Source organism: Mastigoproctus giganteus, chromosome 13 (genome assembly GCF_048544385.1).
Source record: "Mastigoproctus giganteus isolate SK-2022 chromosome 13, ASM4854438v1, whole genome shotgun sequence".
Lineage (NCBI taxonomy): Eukaryota > Metazoa > Arthropoda > Arachnida > Uropygi > Thelyphonidae > Mastigoproctus > Mastigoproctus giganteus.
In genome coordinates, this window is record NC_143587.1 from 64,184,465 (window position 1) to 64,202,191 (window position 17,727).

General features: G+C 34.3%; 1 protein-coding gene across 2 annotated transcripts in view; it reads left to right on the top strand.

Moving 5' to 3' along the window:
* LOC150076125 (irregular chiasm C-roughest protein-like) overlaps nt 1–14,418 on the top strand; it is a 159,876-nt gene extending 145,458 nt beyond the window's left edge. The window contains exons 10-12 of one of the 2 annotated variants that reach the window (XM_090387732.1): nt 6,879–6,909; nt 7,354–7,501; nt 12,612–14,418. In XM_090387732.1, coding sequence (XP_090243858.1) covers nt 6,879–6,909; nt 7,354–7,501; nt 12,612–12,794 — 362 coding nt within the window. In that variant the 3' untranslated portion in view covers nt 12,795–14,418. The remainder of the gene's footprint in view (nt 1–6,878; nt 6,910–7,353; nt 7,502–12,611) is intronic. The other variant, XM_090387733.1, reaches the window with a different exon arrangement.
* Nucleotides 14,419–17,727: the final 3,309 nt, after the last annotated feature.

The window sequence follows — 17,727 nt, forward strand, 5'->3', positions numbered from 1 at the left end:
AAAGATGTCTGTTTTTTTGTAAAGGCTGTTGTTGTATTTGTCAATATTATATGCTCTGTTTTTCTTTCGTTCTCATCTGCTAATACGTATTATGGAACAACATAGTGACAGCTTATAAACATTATAAATGTTGGCTATTTGAACCAAATCACGCTTATGGAATTCTTATTTCGTTAACTGTTTTGCTTTTGAAATGCGTGTTTTATTTATTTTGAGTCAAGTCAAAGATCAGTCATGTTTCCGAGAGGTTGACAAAACGCTGGCCATACCAGATGTAGCTATCCGAAAATAAAGCAGATTTTTACAAATGTGTTGTGTAGAAATTATCTCTCTCTTATGTATCTTACAGACAGACATTCCTCCCGTCTATAATGGTGACAATGACAGGAAACAAGCGTATTATCTCATCTAACATCTAAAACTGCCAAATTATAAGCAATGAGCAAATATTTTGTTTTCGGTTAGGGAAGAGTTTTATGGAAACATGGGATGTGATCAAGCAAGCCTTGATAAATTCACTCAAAGGCATAAGTCTATCAATGGTCTAGGTACATCAAAGCAAGTCCTCTCGTTGACACACTGTCAGCATCTCATGAGAACTCCACTGCCAGATCATGCAGCATTACCGTAGGCAGATATTGATGAAAATGTCGAATCGGCAGTATTTTGCTCGATGCTTGTGTGGGTAACTGGCCCCACAAAATTTCAGAGCTCCAGAGGATTGAAAACGAACTCCTTACAGAAAGGGTCTACTTGGAAACAGCCGAGGTGAGTTTGGAAACTTACTCCATTTTGTTTAAAATAATATACGTAAGCGAATTTACATATGAATATTTAAAACGAGATTGCCAATTAAAAAATAAAAAGTCAGTCCTTGCTTCTATATCCAACTCTTGTTCGTTACAGATCATGCAGCACAAATTCATCATAATCCATTGATGTTACTGAGAATGCCTTATTGTGGTACCTACCCACACACCAAAAGAATAATTGCTCTCATATAAACTCCAAAACGTGCAATTAATAAAAACATTTCTAGTCTATCTAAACCCCCAGTATAATCTGTTTAGATTATTGTCATCTAAAAATCTGAGCCTTACACTCGAGTCCATATACGAAGTGTACTTTGCATGTTTTTGAAACAAGGTGTTGAACATCTAGAAATTTATCCTTCCGTGCCTTCTCCGCACATGAAAATCCTTTTAAAGACCTGAAGACAGTTGTGTGAGCTCTCATTATAGATACTGGTAAGAAAAAAGGCTCGCAGAACTAATGGAAAATAAGGAAAGAGATTGCTCTCTTTCTATATTGTGTAATAATGGTGGGCGTCCTGATTCAGTTATCCCCTTACGGTTAATGGATGCATGTGGTGTGGCCACCTCAGGAACCATTAACAGCTGTTCACCTGTAATCACTCATATGTTATTTATAATATGGGAAATACTTCGCAGATCGCGTGATATTAGTTCCAAAAAGTGTTTCTGTAACTAAACTCCCTTTATTTTCCTTTTCTGCTGCACGCTTTTAATGTAAATTTTGGTGTCTCGGGATGATTATACCATGTGGAACTTACATACAGAAAGTTCCACATTCTTTTGCTCATAAACGCATGATTATAAGGATTTCCTACCTTCCCCCCTATTTTCTGTACACGAAGAAGCAAAATACTCGTAGAGTGATACCATTCGTTCATAGAGATTCTATATTGAAAATGTTAACGCATTAATGTTTCAAACAACATCTTTTCTTCGTCAGAGTGATTTAAAAAGCGTTTCGTTATATAGAGGTAATGTTTTAGGAAATAGAAGGATAAATGGAGTTCGCTGTTACGTTTTCGAGATTTTATCAGCTGATGTGCAGAAAGAACTCTTCTATCTAATGGAGTACCCAATACACAAATACCTCGTTAGGAGTTGCTGAATTAGTACACAGCTCAGTAGCAAGTGTAAAATAATTATTATTTTTAATTTCTCTTATATATTTTTTTAGAAAGTTTAATTCACAATTGAATTAATTTCAATTATTAAAATTTTTATTTTAGGCACATAATATTTTTGCATATTCACTGAACACCATAATATTATTTCGCTTTTATTGCACCGATAGAGATGGGTGTAGTGGTATTTTTTTTGTTATGAACTTTATACTTAAAACAAAACTATTGGTACACGAGTGTACTGCAACGAGTTCATTTTTAAGAACTTCCTGAGTTCATTTTTTGCAGAGTTCAGTTCAATTGTGGTCAGTAGTTTTTTTATACTAGATACTTCCTCTAAAGAAGTTTTTTTATAGATACTTCAAGGAGGACTTTTTTTTTATTAATGTTTTCACCAAGAATGCACAGCTGTTAAATCTTATGTCTGTCTTCGATCTGCATTTTGTAAAGTGGTGTAAATTCACCAGTAAACGAGCGACATTCGCTTATGTGCGGCACACGCTCCATTTATCAACATTAAACATGTCACTTTGCATAGGTTTGAAAAAAAAAAATTCGCAAAGATGTCTTGGTGATGCTATCCATAAATTTTTGTCCTGCATTTTAAATTATGGATGCTATTCTCCACTGATGATACTTCAATAAGTGACAGATACCATATTGAGTTTTTATGATCTCACGGTCCTCCTTTCTCAGCGGGATTGTCCCTTATTGACTGAAATCAGATTTTCCCCTTCTCTTCTCCTGCCTACTGTTTCAGCAATCCGTTGTTAAAGATAAATTATGAAAGAAGTTGCGTTGGACCGCACAAGCTATAATCTCTTAAAGGTGCATTAGTTCGGAATAGTGTATGTGCGCGGCCGGAGTCGGATGACACAGACTGTATTCTCTGGAGAGAATGGGAACTCGTCGCATAGGAGAGATCTCCCCAGGCATTGTCATTAACGTTCAGGCATCTCCCTAGGTGGCGCTCTTTTTATTCCCTTGATAATACCGTGCCGTGTTCTATTTGAACAAATAACCACTGGCATTTGTTTTTTTTAAATTGATAAATTTATTTCTAACAATTATTTGATAAATTATTTCTAACGAACTATTTGTTTAAATTTAACCTCTTTCTTTCATTAGTTTAGGAGAATATTTGCTATTCATAAAGTTGCAATGACGTCACTATCGTGTGATTTATATCACACGATAGTGACGTCATTGCATTTACCTACATTATATCACATTGGCTAACTTTAAATAAGGAACAGACTTATTAAGGTACAGAGCAGAATAAGGGAGGGATCAATGCAGTGAAAAGAAAGGAATGTGATGTAATAATGTTCGACATTGTCTGGTTTTTAAATAATGAATTTGAGTCTTTAATGATCAAGAGAAATTATTAAAATGTGGTTGTTGTATGAATACGTGGATTCGATGTATGGAGGATTTGTATGGGAGAAATGAAAGAGAGGATAGGGTTGAGATTGAAGAGGAAGCAGATGTTTACAGTGGAAATGGATATTGAGTGAAGGAAGAAGTCTGGAGTGTTATGCTTAATGGGGCTGAGACATTGGCGCTAAAGGAGGATATTAGAATAATTGTAGCTTCTGAGATGCGGAGGAGGTTTGAAAAGGTGAAATGAACAGATAGGGTTAGAACTGAGAAGTATTGGGGGGACGGCATGAGAAAATAAATGATTTGGTATAGAAGGAAAAATTGTATTAGATATGTAATTTAAGGGAAGGAGAGAGTTTAAGAGAAGTAATTTATTGGAAAAGGACCGAGACGAAGTTTTGCTTTATACGCATTAGTTATTTTTTCTTGTTGCCAAATTCCTTTTTCAATTACCGTAATATTGTCTTTTAATTTATACTTCAGTGTAATATGAGCTACTGTAATTTAATTGAGGTAAAATCAAATAATTATACCTAAAAGTCCTATTCTTGATATGTAGTCTGGACAGGTACAATGCACATACTGAACTGCACATCTTCCGAAAAGAAGCTGATATATATGGGCGAAATCGTTGAAACTTGTCAGATTTTTTAGGAACACAGTTCTTTCTAATGGAGCACAGCTGCTTGATGACTTATATTTCAGAATGTGAATATTTCCCAAATGGAGTGGTTACCGAGGTCTCTTTATCTGAATACCATCGAACCTGCATCGAATGTGCTGAAAAATGACATTAAGCTGTCAACCAACACCCAGACCCTTAAGAAGGAGCTTCAGTACCAGTACTCTTCAGTGTTGTTATTAATAGCTTAAAGAGTGCTGTGAGTGTCATAATCATACACCCTCCCACCCTTCATTAAGATCTACATGCTCTTCTTCGGAATACTCAAATTCTGGTACTCATGAGCTGTCTGTCATATTCGAAAAATGTTTTGTAATTTTTTTAATCGCCGAAGTTGCGACATAACATAATGTACTTCCATTAATCATTTGTTCCTTACTTTTTTTTTTTTCCACTTCGTAAGATTAATTTAGGAAAAGAGAATTTGCCCAATTAAGATAAGTCTTAAAATTCGTGTTACACGCAATACTGCGTAAATTTCTGGTCTCTCTACTGAAAGTCTCTCAACTCTGTTTATTTCCTGCAATCATGGAAAAAACGTGGACAGATCCATGTATATTTTAAAAATTGTTTTTAGTGCTATCAGTTTCTTTTTTTTTTTTTTTTTTTTTTTCAGTATTAATTATAAAACTTCTAAAGAAGGTAAGTGGAATAATAAATATCAATCTTATTTGAACATAAAGGTTTTCTGTAATTAATTAATACTTCATTTGTATTGTTTATTGTGTTATATTGTATTTATTGCTTTATTATTGATGATTAACACTACCTGAGGATGTTTCTAAAACAAGGGAGAAATGTTCCTGTCACAAAGAGTTCCTCACGAGTAATTAAAACTATGAAAAACGCGTTCGAATTCTGAAATCCTTCCCACCACCCACCAAACATTTTTTTGGGACAATAAGCAAAAATAGTTTGTTTCTTATTGATAGCAAACACACTTAAATTTCGTTTTTAATAAGCTGTTGACCATCACTCACAGCGCAAATCCTGTGAACCCACTGGAGCAATTTTTGTCAGCACCTTCTAAAATACGAGCTTATTCTTCTCTGAGAATCGAAAAGTCAATATATTCCGGTCTGTAGACGCTGCTCCTTGGAAGGTCTTTGAAGACATCTCCCAGTTGTTGAAATTAAGCTGGTATTGCCCATAAAAGATTCCAACGATCAGTTATCTTAGCAATGTGGCAAACGTATGAATCTTACCATGGAATTACATCAGAGTTGGGTTGGGCATCATTTCAATAATGTTACCTGAAGTTCTGTTATTCATACTTGTATTTTATACAACTATGATACTCAGCCTATACACAACATTCTCCACCACTGGCGAATCCTTGTCTAAAAGTTTTGATATGTAAAAATATATCTTTCATCGTACAGATGTCCTCGCGGGTAGCGTAGTCATTATAATCAGTCTTCCCTATGCTGGGTTCGAATCGCATCAGTAACGTGAGGAACTTTTTGTATCAGTATTTTGTTTCAGACAAGGATAGCACGGCTTCTTCTAAAAGTTTGGATTTTTCGTTCATCAAAACAGCAAACCGACTAGAGAACACTCAATTTATGGACATGATACAACATTGGTGGGATGAGGTTGTTCCCAGGTAACCCTTATATGGCGTCATACAGATATTGCACCTTTCGAGCAGAACTTGTATTTACCTTCGATATATTTCGCATTGTTTCCATAACTTGAAATTGCCATTCTAATTTTAGGACACTTCAAATCTCGTGAAGACTTCAGTGCTCTGGTGTAATCAAGAAATTTCTGTTTTCTACCACTGTGACTATATGGAAAGGTTCCACTGAATTCATTCTCTCAGCTGTACTACATGTACTATCTGCCAGCCCGCTTGCAATATTTAATTTATTAATTAATGCTGAATATAACCTAGCAACACGTGATATCTGGACAGGATCTTGGCTGGAACCTACCCTGCAAATTTCAGAAGTTGACTTTTTTTTTTTTTCTGAATTTATTTTTAAAAATTATTTTCGGAAATTGAACCAAACGTGGTTCTGGTTAGAACCATGTTTGGTTCAACCTTGATTAAATAAGTAAAAATAAAAGCATGTAGAAAAAAAAAAAAAAAAAAAGAAAAAGAAAACGATTCCAAACATTAATTTTTTGTTCAGTCACTCACTAAAGATTGTGCTCAGGATTTGTTCAGCACGAAACGATAGTAGAAAGTACTAGTTAAATATGAATATTTATATTTTACTATTTGTGTGTAGCATCAAGATTAATTTTTAAATAAATTATTGAGAGAAAATTTGATTTTTTTAAAGTGATCTTTGTAAAATATTTAACAAATATGAATTTTATATAAATGCTTTAACGCTAAAATTTTATTCTAACAAAGATTGTTGCAATTATACTTTGACAGAAGCTCAAAATCCATATAAAAGTATCCTTTTGAAAATCTACATTTGAGGCTAAAGGCAGTAAAGTTAGCCTTCAAAATACACCTCACAACGTGTATTTTGTACTCTGAAAATTCTAGTTACGTCCATATATCGATCCACGATATACCATATTCCTTATGGGATCCGTGGTTACCATTGATGTCATTAAAAACTTTTCTCTTTTGACTCTGGTAATAACAAGATGGCCACGAATTATTCACCTGGATTTGTTGTCCAATTGTAGTCTGATGGAAATTTGTATGCAACCAACCTTGTGACGGAGACATTTGCTATGGTAACCGAATCTAGAAAAAATAAACAAGTACGGTTGTAGTTTAATAAACAGAAGAGAGAAAAAAAATTGCCATTAGCTGCGAATGTATTTTTGAAAAAATAATGCAATTCTATTTAAAAAAATGAGAGCATTTATATGCAGTGTTTGTATTTTCTCCTTTTTTCTCTTTTATAGGCAATCGTGGCTTCAAACCAGAAGTTGATAGGTATGTAGAATCTTGTATAATACATGAGAGAATCCCATCTTTTATGTAAGAATTCAGATATTTGTACTTTTTTTTTTTTATTTAATTTATTCATTCGCACTCCTTTCGCGTTTTTAAATATTTTTTCCATACCAGGTACTATTACATTAGTAGTGATTTTTCTTTCTAGAAGTTCAAATATATTATAAATTGAAGGGTAATGTAATTTTAAAAGCTTATAAAATTCTATACAAATCGAAAAAATTACTGTTAACTTTTAAATCTCATAATACTAGTTCTTTTAAGCATTTCAGATAAATATTGTAAAAAAAAAAAACTTAATTATAAATCTTACTATAATCGGAACTATTTTAAATCAATTATCTAAATTGAAAATCTCAACTATAACAAGTGTTTCGCATTTCTGTTGTCACGTTCTGTCTCTTACCTATTATCTTCTTTCAGCAGTGATGCAGAAAGCGCTCGTTCTGCAGAACTTATCCACAATGGACGCAAAGGCACGGCAATTCCTCCGGATGCTCTGTACGCTGCTCCAAAGACAAACTCCAACTCTAATATCAATTCAGAAACTGCACGCTACAAGAATTTAAAGGTGAGCTTTTGACAGTAAAGCATACTAAATGAAACTGCATCCTAAAGGAATTTCACTTGCTAGGAGATGGAAGTTATATGAATGAGATTAGATTGATTTAGATCTACAACGGTTTGTAAATCTATACAAAAGTCTACCCAACGAATGACATAAATCTATTCTAAATGCACGAAACATAAAAATGATGTCAGTAATAATAACCACAATATGTATATTCCAAATAAAGAACCCCCTTCTAGCATAATCTTGAACCCACCCACACAATTATGACGCTCGCAAAGGTTAGCTGACAAACAGATGGCTAATCCGACAACATCCTATTCTCGTTCTAAATCCCTCCTCCTCAGTGATAAGCTAACATAAGATTGTCCCTGGGAGATTTTAACCGGAGTTTGAATTCCAAACTTTCTTAGTTTAAGAGTACAGTATAGAATATATTAATATAATGAATTGTAAACCACTGTCTTGGTATGTAAGCTGATGGTATCGTAAGGACAGCATCACAGGAGTGTATTCCTAGTTGTCCATTTGTTTAAAACTTAATTCTTTAACTGATGTTTGCTAATATGTATTTATTAACTAATTCAAGACTTAACCTTAGCAAATAAATGTGTAATCAGCTTAACGTGTAATAATCAAAATTAACAACTTTATGTAAATCATATGACCATAATTTACCATCAGTCATTGAACTGGTACAGGAAGTACCACGAAACGTCTGGCAGATTACACTTCACGCAAGTTTGAGTGCTCATTATTTTTCCTGTTATTATATTATACTTTTAGTGTACGATAACTCGATGAATGTATTAGATAAAATACTGAATAAAAATTCATTTTTTTAAATATATAAAAAATAATGAATAATCGTGAGATTTATATAGAAATAATAAGGTAATGTACGTGTGTTTCATTTTAGGCGAGTTCAAATATTCCAACTTGTATATTGATGATCTTGTTAAGCCACCTCTCACCATTCCCAGTACACTCCATTTAGTGCCTCGTGTGGTCTTCCGTCAAAAGGATGTCAGAAGGATTTTGAACAATCTTTATGCTAAGAAAGCTCCAGGCCCTAATGATATCTTTCCATTTGTTCTTAAAACCTGTGCTCCTGAACTTACAACTATTCTGTGTTGCATTTTTTTTTTTTTTTACTTTCTTACTCCAAAGGTGTTTTACCTTTTGCTTGGAAATTTGTTCATATCCAGCCAGTTCCTAAAAAGGGTGAGAAATCCCTCCCATCCAATTATCGTCCCATTGCAATTACTTTTACTCTTTCTAAAGTAATGGAGAAATCAATTAACTGTAACTCTTAAACTACCTAGAAACCTTCCATCTGATCAATGATCGCCACTATGGATTCCGTGAATGTCGATCCACTGGTGATATTCTGCCTTATGTTACCCATCTGTGTACAAATTCAATGAAAAAGTTTGAAACTCAAGCAGTTGCTCTTGACATTTCAAACACTTTTGATCGTGTTTTTAATTGGGTATCCAGTTTTCTCTCTGACTGCTCACTGCGGGCGATGGTAGCTGTCTCTCTGTCGTCTAACTTCATGCTGATGTTCCCCAAGGTCCAGTTCTCTCTCTCACTCTTTTCGTTTTGTATTTAATGACCTTCTCCGACTGACTGGAAATCCTATCCATAGTTTTGTTGATGAGAGCACATTGCATTCCACCTTCCAGTTTGAGAAACTTTGCCGTAAACAAACAGCTTCAACTTCTCAAATATCCGCTACCAATTCCTTAAATGCCGATTTTCAGGTAATTCTCCAATGGGGCAAAGACAGCTTTCTTCTGAATTGGCTTCTATAATTCCCGCTCTCTCTTTCAAAACGGTTCAAACACGTGCCGCCACTAGCCAACATCCATTTACTGTCCAACTTCAAACCCACAGAACCAACTTTTCGTCTTCCTCGTTTATTCATTCAACTGCCGTTTTCTGGAACAACCTTCCTTCGTACGTATGTCCCGAAAATTACGGTCTACACAAGTTCAAGTGTAATGTCAACAAATATCTGCTTTTGTCATCTCAACCTTCAGTCTATGCACGATACTAAGTGCTATAGGTTCTAATACTTCTCCTGTTTGGAGTTTTCATTAAAAAAAAAAACTTTCCGAGGACCAAAAGAACATACTTTGTCGTTGATCTGATTTCTCTTCATTGAGTAATTGGTAATGTCTAAAAAATTTTAAATATGCTTCACTTTACTGTACAGTGATACCTTGAAATTTTACGAAAAAGAAATAATTAAACAAACCAAGTTAACGTACTCAAGTGCTGTACATTTCAGATTAGTTAGCAGATCTGAAATGAAAATTTTTTTCTTTTTCTGCGATTAATAGAAAAGTAAATAGCCAATATCTTGTAACCAATCAATTACTAATAATATATAAAAATAATCATTCTCTTCGCTGCACATAAATCTCAACATAATATTCACTCATATTCGTGTAAAGTGTTTTGTAACACTTTACAATCAACAGCACGTGAAACGCAACACGTATGTCAAACTCTGTGATTTAATAAAATAAACCATCGTAGAATATACTGCCAACACTTTCGTAATGCAGTTTTCTTATTTCTTGCTAGATTTTAATAACAATTGAAATGTAATACGTATTTCTTCTGCTGTGATTCACATAACAATCAAATAGTAATAATTCACGATTTGTGTATTTACTGATAGTAAAAAGCAGCGATTTCGATGCGAAAACTAAGAACACTTAGTTTCTGCTCATCCGCCACATTGCCCATTCATTCCTCCAATCAGCGCATTGCAAGAAACAATCTCGCAATGAAATGAATGCCCCGAAGATAATTACAATAAGATAACTTCATCAGCTTGTATCGTTTTTGCCAGTTTACAAGAAACCGCCATCAGAGGTAATGGCAGTTTCCTGTAAAATCGTAAGTGACGTTATCAGGTCACGAGGCTGATATCATTAGTAGATCTAATACCAACCTCGGTGCATTTGTTTGCGCACACATTATCGAGTGACCACCATATGTCATGTTTCTTTGAGTGCGTACACACACACACGCACCATCTGCCACTTCACACAGAACGGTAACATTTGGGGGGTGTTATCAGCCCACAATTCTTGGCATGTGTAGAATACACCTTCCGACTCTACTCCCCGTCAATATTGACGTCATCATGAGTGGAATTTTGCGTTATGCGCTGTCTGACAGATTTGCGCTGGAAGCTTAAGTATTATCGAAAATATAGGGAAATGTAACAAGTCCAGAATGGCTATGTTTAAGTAATCCGCTTTTCTAAATCCCTTTCGGTTTATTTTCCAAATCAAAGATGATTTTATTATTTTTTTGCACAACTTCCATCACTGTAATTTAGTTCTATTAATTGTTATCAATCTATGCCGATTGTATTAAGTTTATTTCTCGTTTGGTCCAATTTTTATCATATTCGTGTATATAAATGCACCACCCTGCCAAAATAATAGAGAAGGCAGTTAATAACGAATTTTCCTCCTTGCAATTCATCCTGGAAGGTTCATATGAGTATCCTGGGTTTTTTTCTGTTGTTGCTCTTAGAGGTTCCACACGAATCGAAGTTGTATGGAACTTGCTTTGGTATGCTACTAATAATATTAAGAATTAAGAACGTATTCTTATGACACTTTTGTGTTAGTCATTGTAGCTAGTTTGGTCTAACGAAATTCTTGGGTGAAAGACTGATCTTTGTAAGAGATTAACCATTGTCAGCAACTTTTCTAAAATCACTTAAATTGTTCTTCTTTGGTAGTCCTTTTTTCTAATATATGGCCCTTTGAATGTAGGCCCGGATGCAGATCGAATTGTCTTGCATTCTCTGTAGCATTCTGGAATATACTTCTTTGGGGAAAAGATACGATGCGCTTGCAAAAATATACTTAACGCTTACTTCTTGTAGTCCACGTTGGAAATGGTTCTGATATGCCTTCTTAGTATTAGCAAACGATTGTGAACAAGCAAGCTTTGCGGCATCATCCACCTAATAATTTGTCTAATCCTTTCTTAAATTTATTCAAACTAACCATTTCCACAACGCCAGATGGAAGTGTGCTTCAACAGTTGTCTTCTTAGAATTTCGCCTAAATATGCCGAAATATTTTAACAGTGTGTCCTGTAAATTAGTTTTCAGAGTCCTTTTAGTGTCTTCACTACACTAGGATGGATTCTGGGTAATGTGTACATTCTCTATTGCGGAATCTTACGTTACAGTAAATGCTTCTGATGATTGTCAATTACTGTGACATAACTGCCCTATAACTATGAATTTTCTTTGTTAGATTGGGTTGTCTGCTGGATACGCTTTGTTGATTCATTGGGCAGTTTGGATATTAGCGTTTTATTACATCCTTCTTAATTCTATATATTTTGCTCTTCTTTTAGAGGATGCTGCAATTGAGATATGCTTTGACCGATAAGGATAGTTTAACTGAACAAAATAAATAAACACGAGACAATTACCGATCATGAGAATTATATATTGTATGAGCAAAGAGGGCTAAGAACAGGGATAAGGAGTTCTCATATGCGAACACACAAAAATATTAGAACTTAAATCAAATAGGTCCCCATTAATTGGACTGACGTTGACTTGTGGTAGAGTAGAAGATCATGGAGTCTGTTTGGATGCTATTGAGAACCATTTCGACAACAACGGTACCTTGAATAGATCCTGGCATGAGTTCCTTATGGGGAGGTCATACCTGACCGATCTGGTAAATTGTTATGATGTAGTCATTAAATGTTGAATGCAGCTAACAATTTTGACATTATATATATCTAGACTTAAGTAAAGTTTTTGATGCTAGTTTATTCTTCCTTGTAATCCGAGTAGGACCTGGTCCTGCTTATCTTGGATTATCAAGACTTAATTGCATATTGAAATTGACAGTCATTGGCTCTAAAAACGTTTTAACCAGGAACCGTCTCAAATCACTGCTGCCGAATTTTTATATTTCTCTTATTATTCATAACTATAATTAGGATGGAATTTTTTTAAATGTAAAACCAGATTATAATGTCTATAGTTAAGACATATTAGTTGATTACGAATATCTGTACGTTCTCTTAATTTATTTATTTGTTTTTTCAGGCTGATCAAAACGACAACAAAAATAAAGATAACTTGGTGTATGCAGATTTGGACTTCCAAAACCTAACAGACAACCGCAATGGCCATCAAAGAGGCAAAAACGTTTCGAGACCAAGGCGAGATCACATCGAATACGCCGAAATTCAGTTTCCATCAAAAATCACAGACCAAGCGGATATTTAAATCATTCATAAGTTGCTTCTTTCTGGAATATATCAAAGCGTAGACTTTGACATCGTCTTCCAAGATTTAAGAGTACCTTAGAGTGAAAAATAGCAAAGTACTGTGCGCGCGTGTTTATTAGGACGACTGCGAATGTTCTGTCTACAGAAAAACTACTTCAAAGATTCTGTGAGATAGTTCAAGTGAAAGTGACGAATGGTCTTCCTAATGTATCCGTAGGATTGTGTGCAGGAAGGATGTGTGATTTTCATGGTTAACAAAAGTTCAATATTTTTTTTTCTCTGTACAGAAATGGTGACTGCTCCAGCAGTGGACATTTGAATTACATTCCTATTTGAATAAGTGTCCAAACAACTTTATATCCGAGAGATTCTGCATCGTTGATGACGTCATATAAAACAAAAAATAACAAAGACTGACCTTGTAGACTTTAAAAAGGTGATAACACGTTTTATAGAAATAAAAACATGGTAGCTACCCCCGCTCCAATTAAACAGGTGTAACTATAAATTTCGAGAAATATGCGAGTGATTTTAAGAATGAATTCTGTTACATTTTTGAAAGTTCATCGTTAGTTATTGGTAGTTTGACTTTTTTTTTTCGTCAGATGGTGTATGTTTACGAATACTGTAAACGTAGTGGCTAGAAGAAATTGTGCATCACTTGATTCTCGCCATGATGATGTCTTTCAAATTATAGACATCTGGCAATAAATTTATCTTATCTTTCTGATACATCAATAGAAAAAAAAACACATTATTAAACTTCCCAATACGTCTCTATGCTGCGCACAGCGCCATCTATCATCATCATGAGCAGCATACCGGAAATCAAGTGATCGCCATATTTCTACTAGTCACGAGTGTGTACTTAACTTTTTTTTTTTTCTTTTTATTTTGTAGTATGTTTGTTTTGCGATGATGTTTTTGTTAGTAAAGTTCTGGTCGAAGATGTGGTGTGCAAGAATGACTATGTTGTAAAAATCGGCGTTCATGAATATTTTAAGAATGTTTTATTAGAAGTGATACTAAAAATGTCTGTGAGCTCAGTTTCGCATTTAAGATAGACATTTGGATTTCTTTACCCTACAAATATATTCATTTATATAACGACTGCAGTAGCTCTGTGATCATATAGAGAGACGAATATTATAGCTGATCTTTCTTTTCCAACATTTCAAGGATGATGTGCTATATTCAGTTACTGCATGATAGAATGCTTTTTCTCCCATTTTTTAAGCATTAGGACCGCATATAATGTTGTTTATATCGAGTACAATAAGTTTCTATGAATAATATGAAGGCTCGAAGATCTCCCAGATGAGTACCCATAAAATCCTGGAAATTCTCCCAGGTTAATCCTTCCTTCAAATCGACCTCTCTGTATACACCTGCGATTACAAAGTTTTTTTCAATATTTACTGCTACGTACAAGGACGATTCGAATGAAAATCCAAAATGTCAGTTAATTGTAAGAAATAGGGAAAAAAGTTACTCGTGTGGCATGTTATTTCCTTATGCAGCTTTGAGTGCATGTGCTGCTTCCTTTGAAAGAGTGGCACTCCGCTGCATCGAAGATCGAAGCACGTTTTGCTTATTGGGTGATTACAGTACAGACATTTAAATTGTCTCTTCACAACTACTTTCTGCGGATCTTGAAAATCTTAACGAAGATTTTCAAGATTAAAATGACATAAAACGTATGGTTCATTTTCTGTTGCCCAGTGTACACACCAGGCAGCACTCTTTTGTTATGGTCTTCACAATTAGCCTTCCTCTTGACCTCTGACCTGTTTGTTTAATGCATAGCAGTCATCAGTTGCTTTTCCATCCACCATGTTAATGTGGAATTCTTTCTCATTCATGATTTTTGTCCAATCTTGAGCAAAGGTTGCTACAAATCTCAATGTCTTAACTTCTACAAATTTTTATTTGCTTTACAAATACTTTGTAAACCTTCAGACATGTCCTCCTTCTTTCCATACAGTAAAAAAAAATACAGAATTACATTTCATTGATACTGAAAAGCATATGCAACTGTTCTCTTGAATTAAACCATAAATTATGTTAATCTCATTCCTGTAACCGTTATATAGCTTGACTTTTATATACATGGGTCACTAGCCAAAGAGTAGTCTTGTCGAGAATGTAGTCACAAGGAGAATCCCTTTTGAATCATTCTGAAAAATGCCACAATGATCTTCCCACACTGTGTTGAATTTTGAACTTATTTGGGGTGGATAACCCCTCCTTGCGTTTCCACTGTAGAGGACTCGGGAAAAATCGTATCCCCGATTCAACGTCTTTGGCACCCAGCTAAAATAAACCCTCGAAATCCCTAGTTCATTACAGGGTATGATATGCCAGTTTCATAAGTTATCAGAAAAATCTTCAGTTGTTGGTCTGTCGCCATCTGTTCCACTTTCAAGCATTTATGATTGTCTGAATCCAGCGAAATATCCTGGTGCCATCTACCAATGAATCCCTTTACCATTCAAAATATTTGCTCCACCGCTTTACTTGATATGAAGAAGATATCGTATAAGGTATCTTGGCCTATACAATATAAACAGCCGTTCATGAATTTCCATAGGATATTTATTTTCTTTGGCGACGAATTTATTGACTAATCTGTACTCAATTCTTCATTTCGATGTTGGCTACAGTGGAAGGTGCATGTTTATTTTTCGAAAATAAAATATGTTAAAATAAGAATTGAAAAGTTGGACATTATTTTGCCCAAACGATGAGCACATATCTTCATCAAATAAAGTGCAACATTAGGTAGGATAACTTTCTTAGTGCCTGTCGTAGGTACTCAAGTATGCCCTTTATTAGTTTCAAAAGTTTAGGGAAATGAAATAACTTATTCAGTTTCTGTGTGAACTTTCTCATAACTCATCAGAAAGTTACAAGACAATTCTTACACAAATGTGTTCTTCCTCTTGAGAAACCAAATTGATCTTATCGATGGCATTAATTGTTTGTTGGAGAAAACAAACTTTAATTTGATTTTACTTAATTATATTTTCCTTGTGATCTATCTGTTATTACGTTGGTTGAATTTTTTCTTCGTTTAATAAATCGTATTTAGAATGAAACTTAAGCTAAACGCTGTTTTGGAACGTGTTACTTTGGGTGACATTTAACCCCTGGGGCTCACATCTGGTGAGTATGGGCTTGGCACACTCAGGGTCCTGAGCTGGATATCATCATTTTTTCTCTTCTTGGTGATTCTCTTCTACTTTTGACTCTCTCTCTCTCTTTGAGTAACTCGGAATTTTTTTTTCCTGGTGCAGCATAAGCCACACGCTTCCTTGCACCATATGGCTATTAATAATAATAATAATTAAAACCAGAAAGTTCTCATAATTTCTCGAAAATTAAAACCAGAAAATTATTAAAGATGACACTGAAACCAGAAAATTCGATTTTCATATATGTAAATTTTATATCTGTAATTTTCTTTCGGGTGTTCTAACGAAGTTCATGCATCTTCCACTTTTTTGCTAATTCATAGAGAGTCATAAGAACTTCAGATCCCGTTTTATAATAACCATATTTATATTATATTATAAATGACTCTCTCATGACTGGTATCCCGATTAATGCACCATTCTGTGTACGAAGTGGATCAATCCTTTAACTACTATGACGACATCAATGTGATATGGCATTAAATTTGTCTTGAATCTTACTGTATCATTCACACACGCGCCGGACCTCAATCTACTAAGGAAAAGAAGAAAAATGTCCATGTTACCATGGAAACAAGTGATAAACGATTATTAGTGAGTTTTATCTGGAATCCACTTGGGGCAAACAACCCAGCCTGACCAATAATCGTGCAGATAAATGAGTAGCACCTATTTGTGTAATATGTTCCAGTTACCTTTATATTTATTTGTTTTTCTAGTTTTAAATGGCTTCACTTTTAATGCTTAAATTTGTATTGTAGCGATGTGGTAAAGTTTCCCCATATAATTGCCTCTCTTCGATGTTATCTGTGTATATTCACAAAGTATTTGGTTATTAATTCCCTATGAAAGTACACGTATTTTCGTATTCCCCTAAGTACTTCTGTATTTTATTTAATTCAACCCGTTATTACGATGAAGACTGGTGTTAAATAATTGTAAGATGAGGAGAGTGAATGTTTGCAATATACAAATTTAATGTTATCATGAACATTTATCTATGTTAGTTGTTTGAAAAAAAAAAAAAAAGAAAAAGAAAGAAAAAAACTGCAAATCTTTTGCGTCTGGTTTTATTTTTGTACTTGATAGACCGTCTCTTATTACAATGGTTGAATGTTTTCTTCGTGATTAATAAACTTTGTTACTATAAAGTGTTCTTTTAATATATATATTTTTAAATCAGTTGACATTGAAGAGAATTTTTGAAAAAAAAAAATATTGAAAGGTGATAAAAGAAAGCTTCTCTATTCAATATTAACTAATCGTACACACTTGAAGTTTTATAAATAAAAAACACTCGCCATACATACAAATAAACAAGAATAGATTGCTATTGCTAATAAACGAACATGTTATAGGAGGGAATATTGGTGGGATATTAAAGAAATCGTTTTGAATTGAGATTTTATTATAAATACAGAATTATGCTTTAAGAATATGCTATTTTTTTTTTCTCAGATTAAAAAAAAAAACAAACTTTGCAAAAATCCGTCATCAAGCAGCAGATTCTTCAATAGTTTCAACCCTTGCAGCTAGAGACACTAATGGTGTAGCTATGTCAAAGAAAAAAGGAAAAGTAAATTGGAAAGTTGAAGAGCAGCCGTTTAATTGAAATCCTCAGTCACTACACCTGCATAAAATATAATTCGTCGTACAAACAAACTTGAATCGGACATCCTGCCACCATATCATCAGTCTCCTTAGATCAATAGATTTTTTTCGTTGGGGATTCTTAAT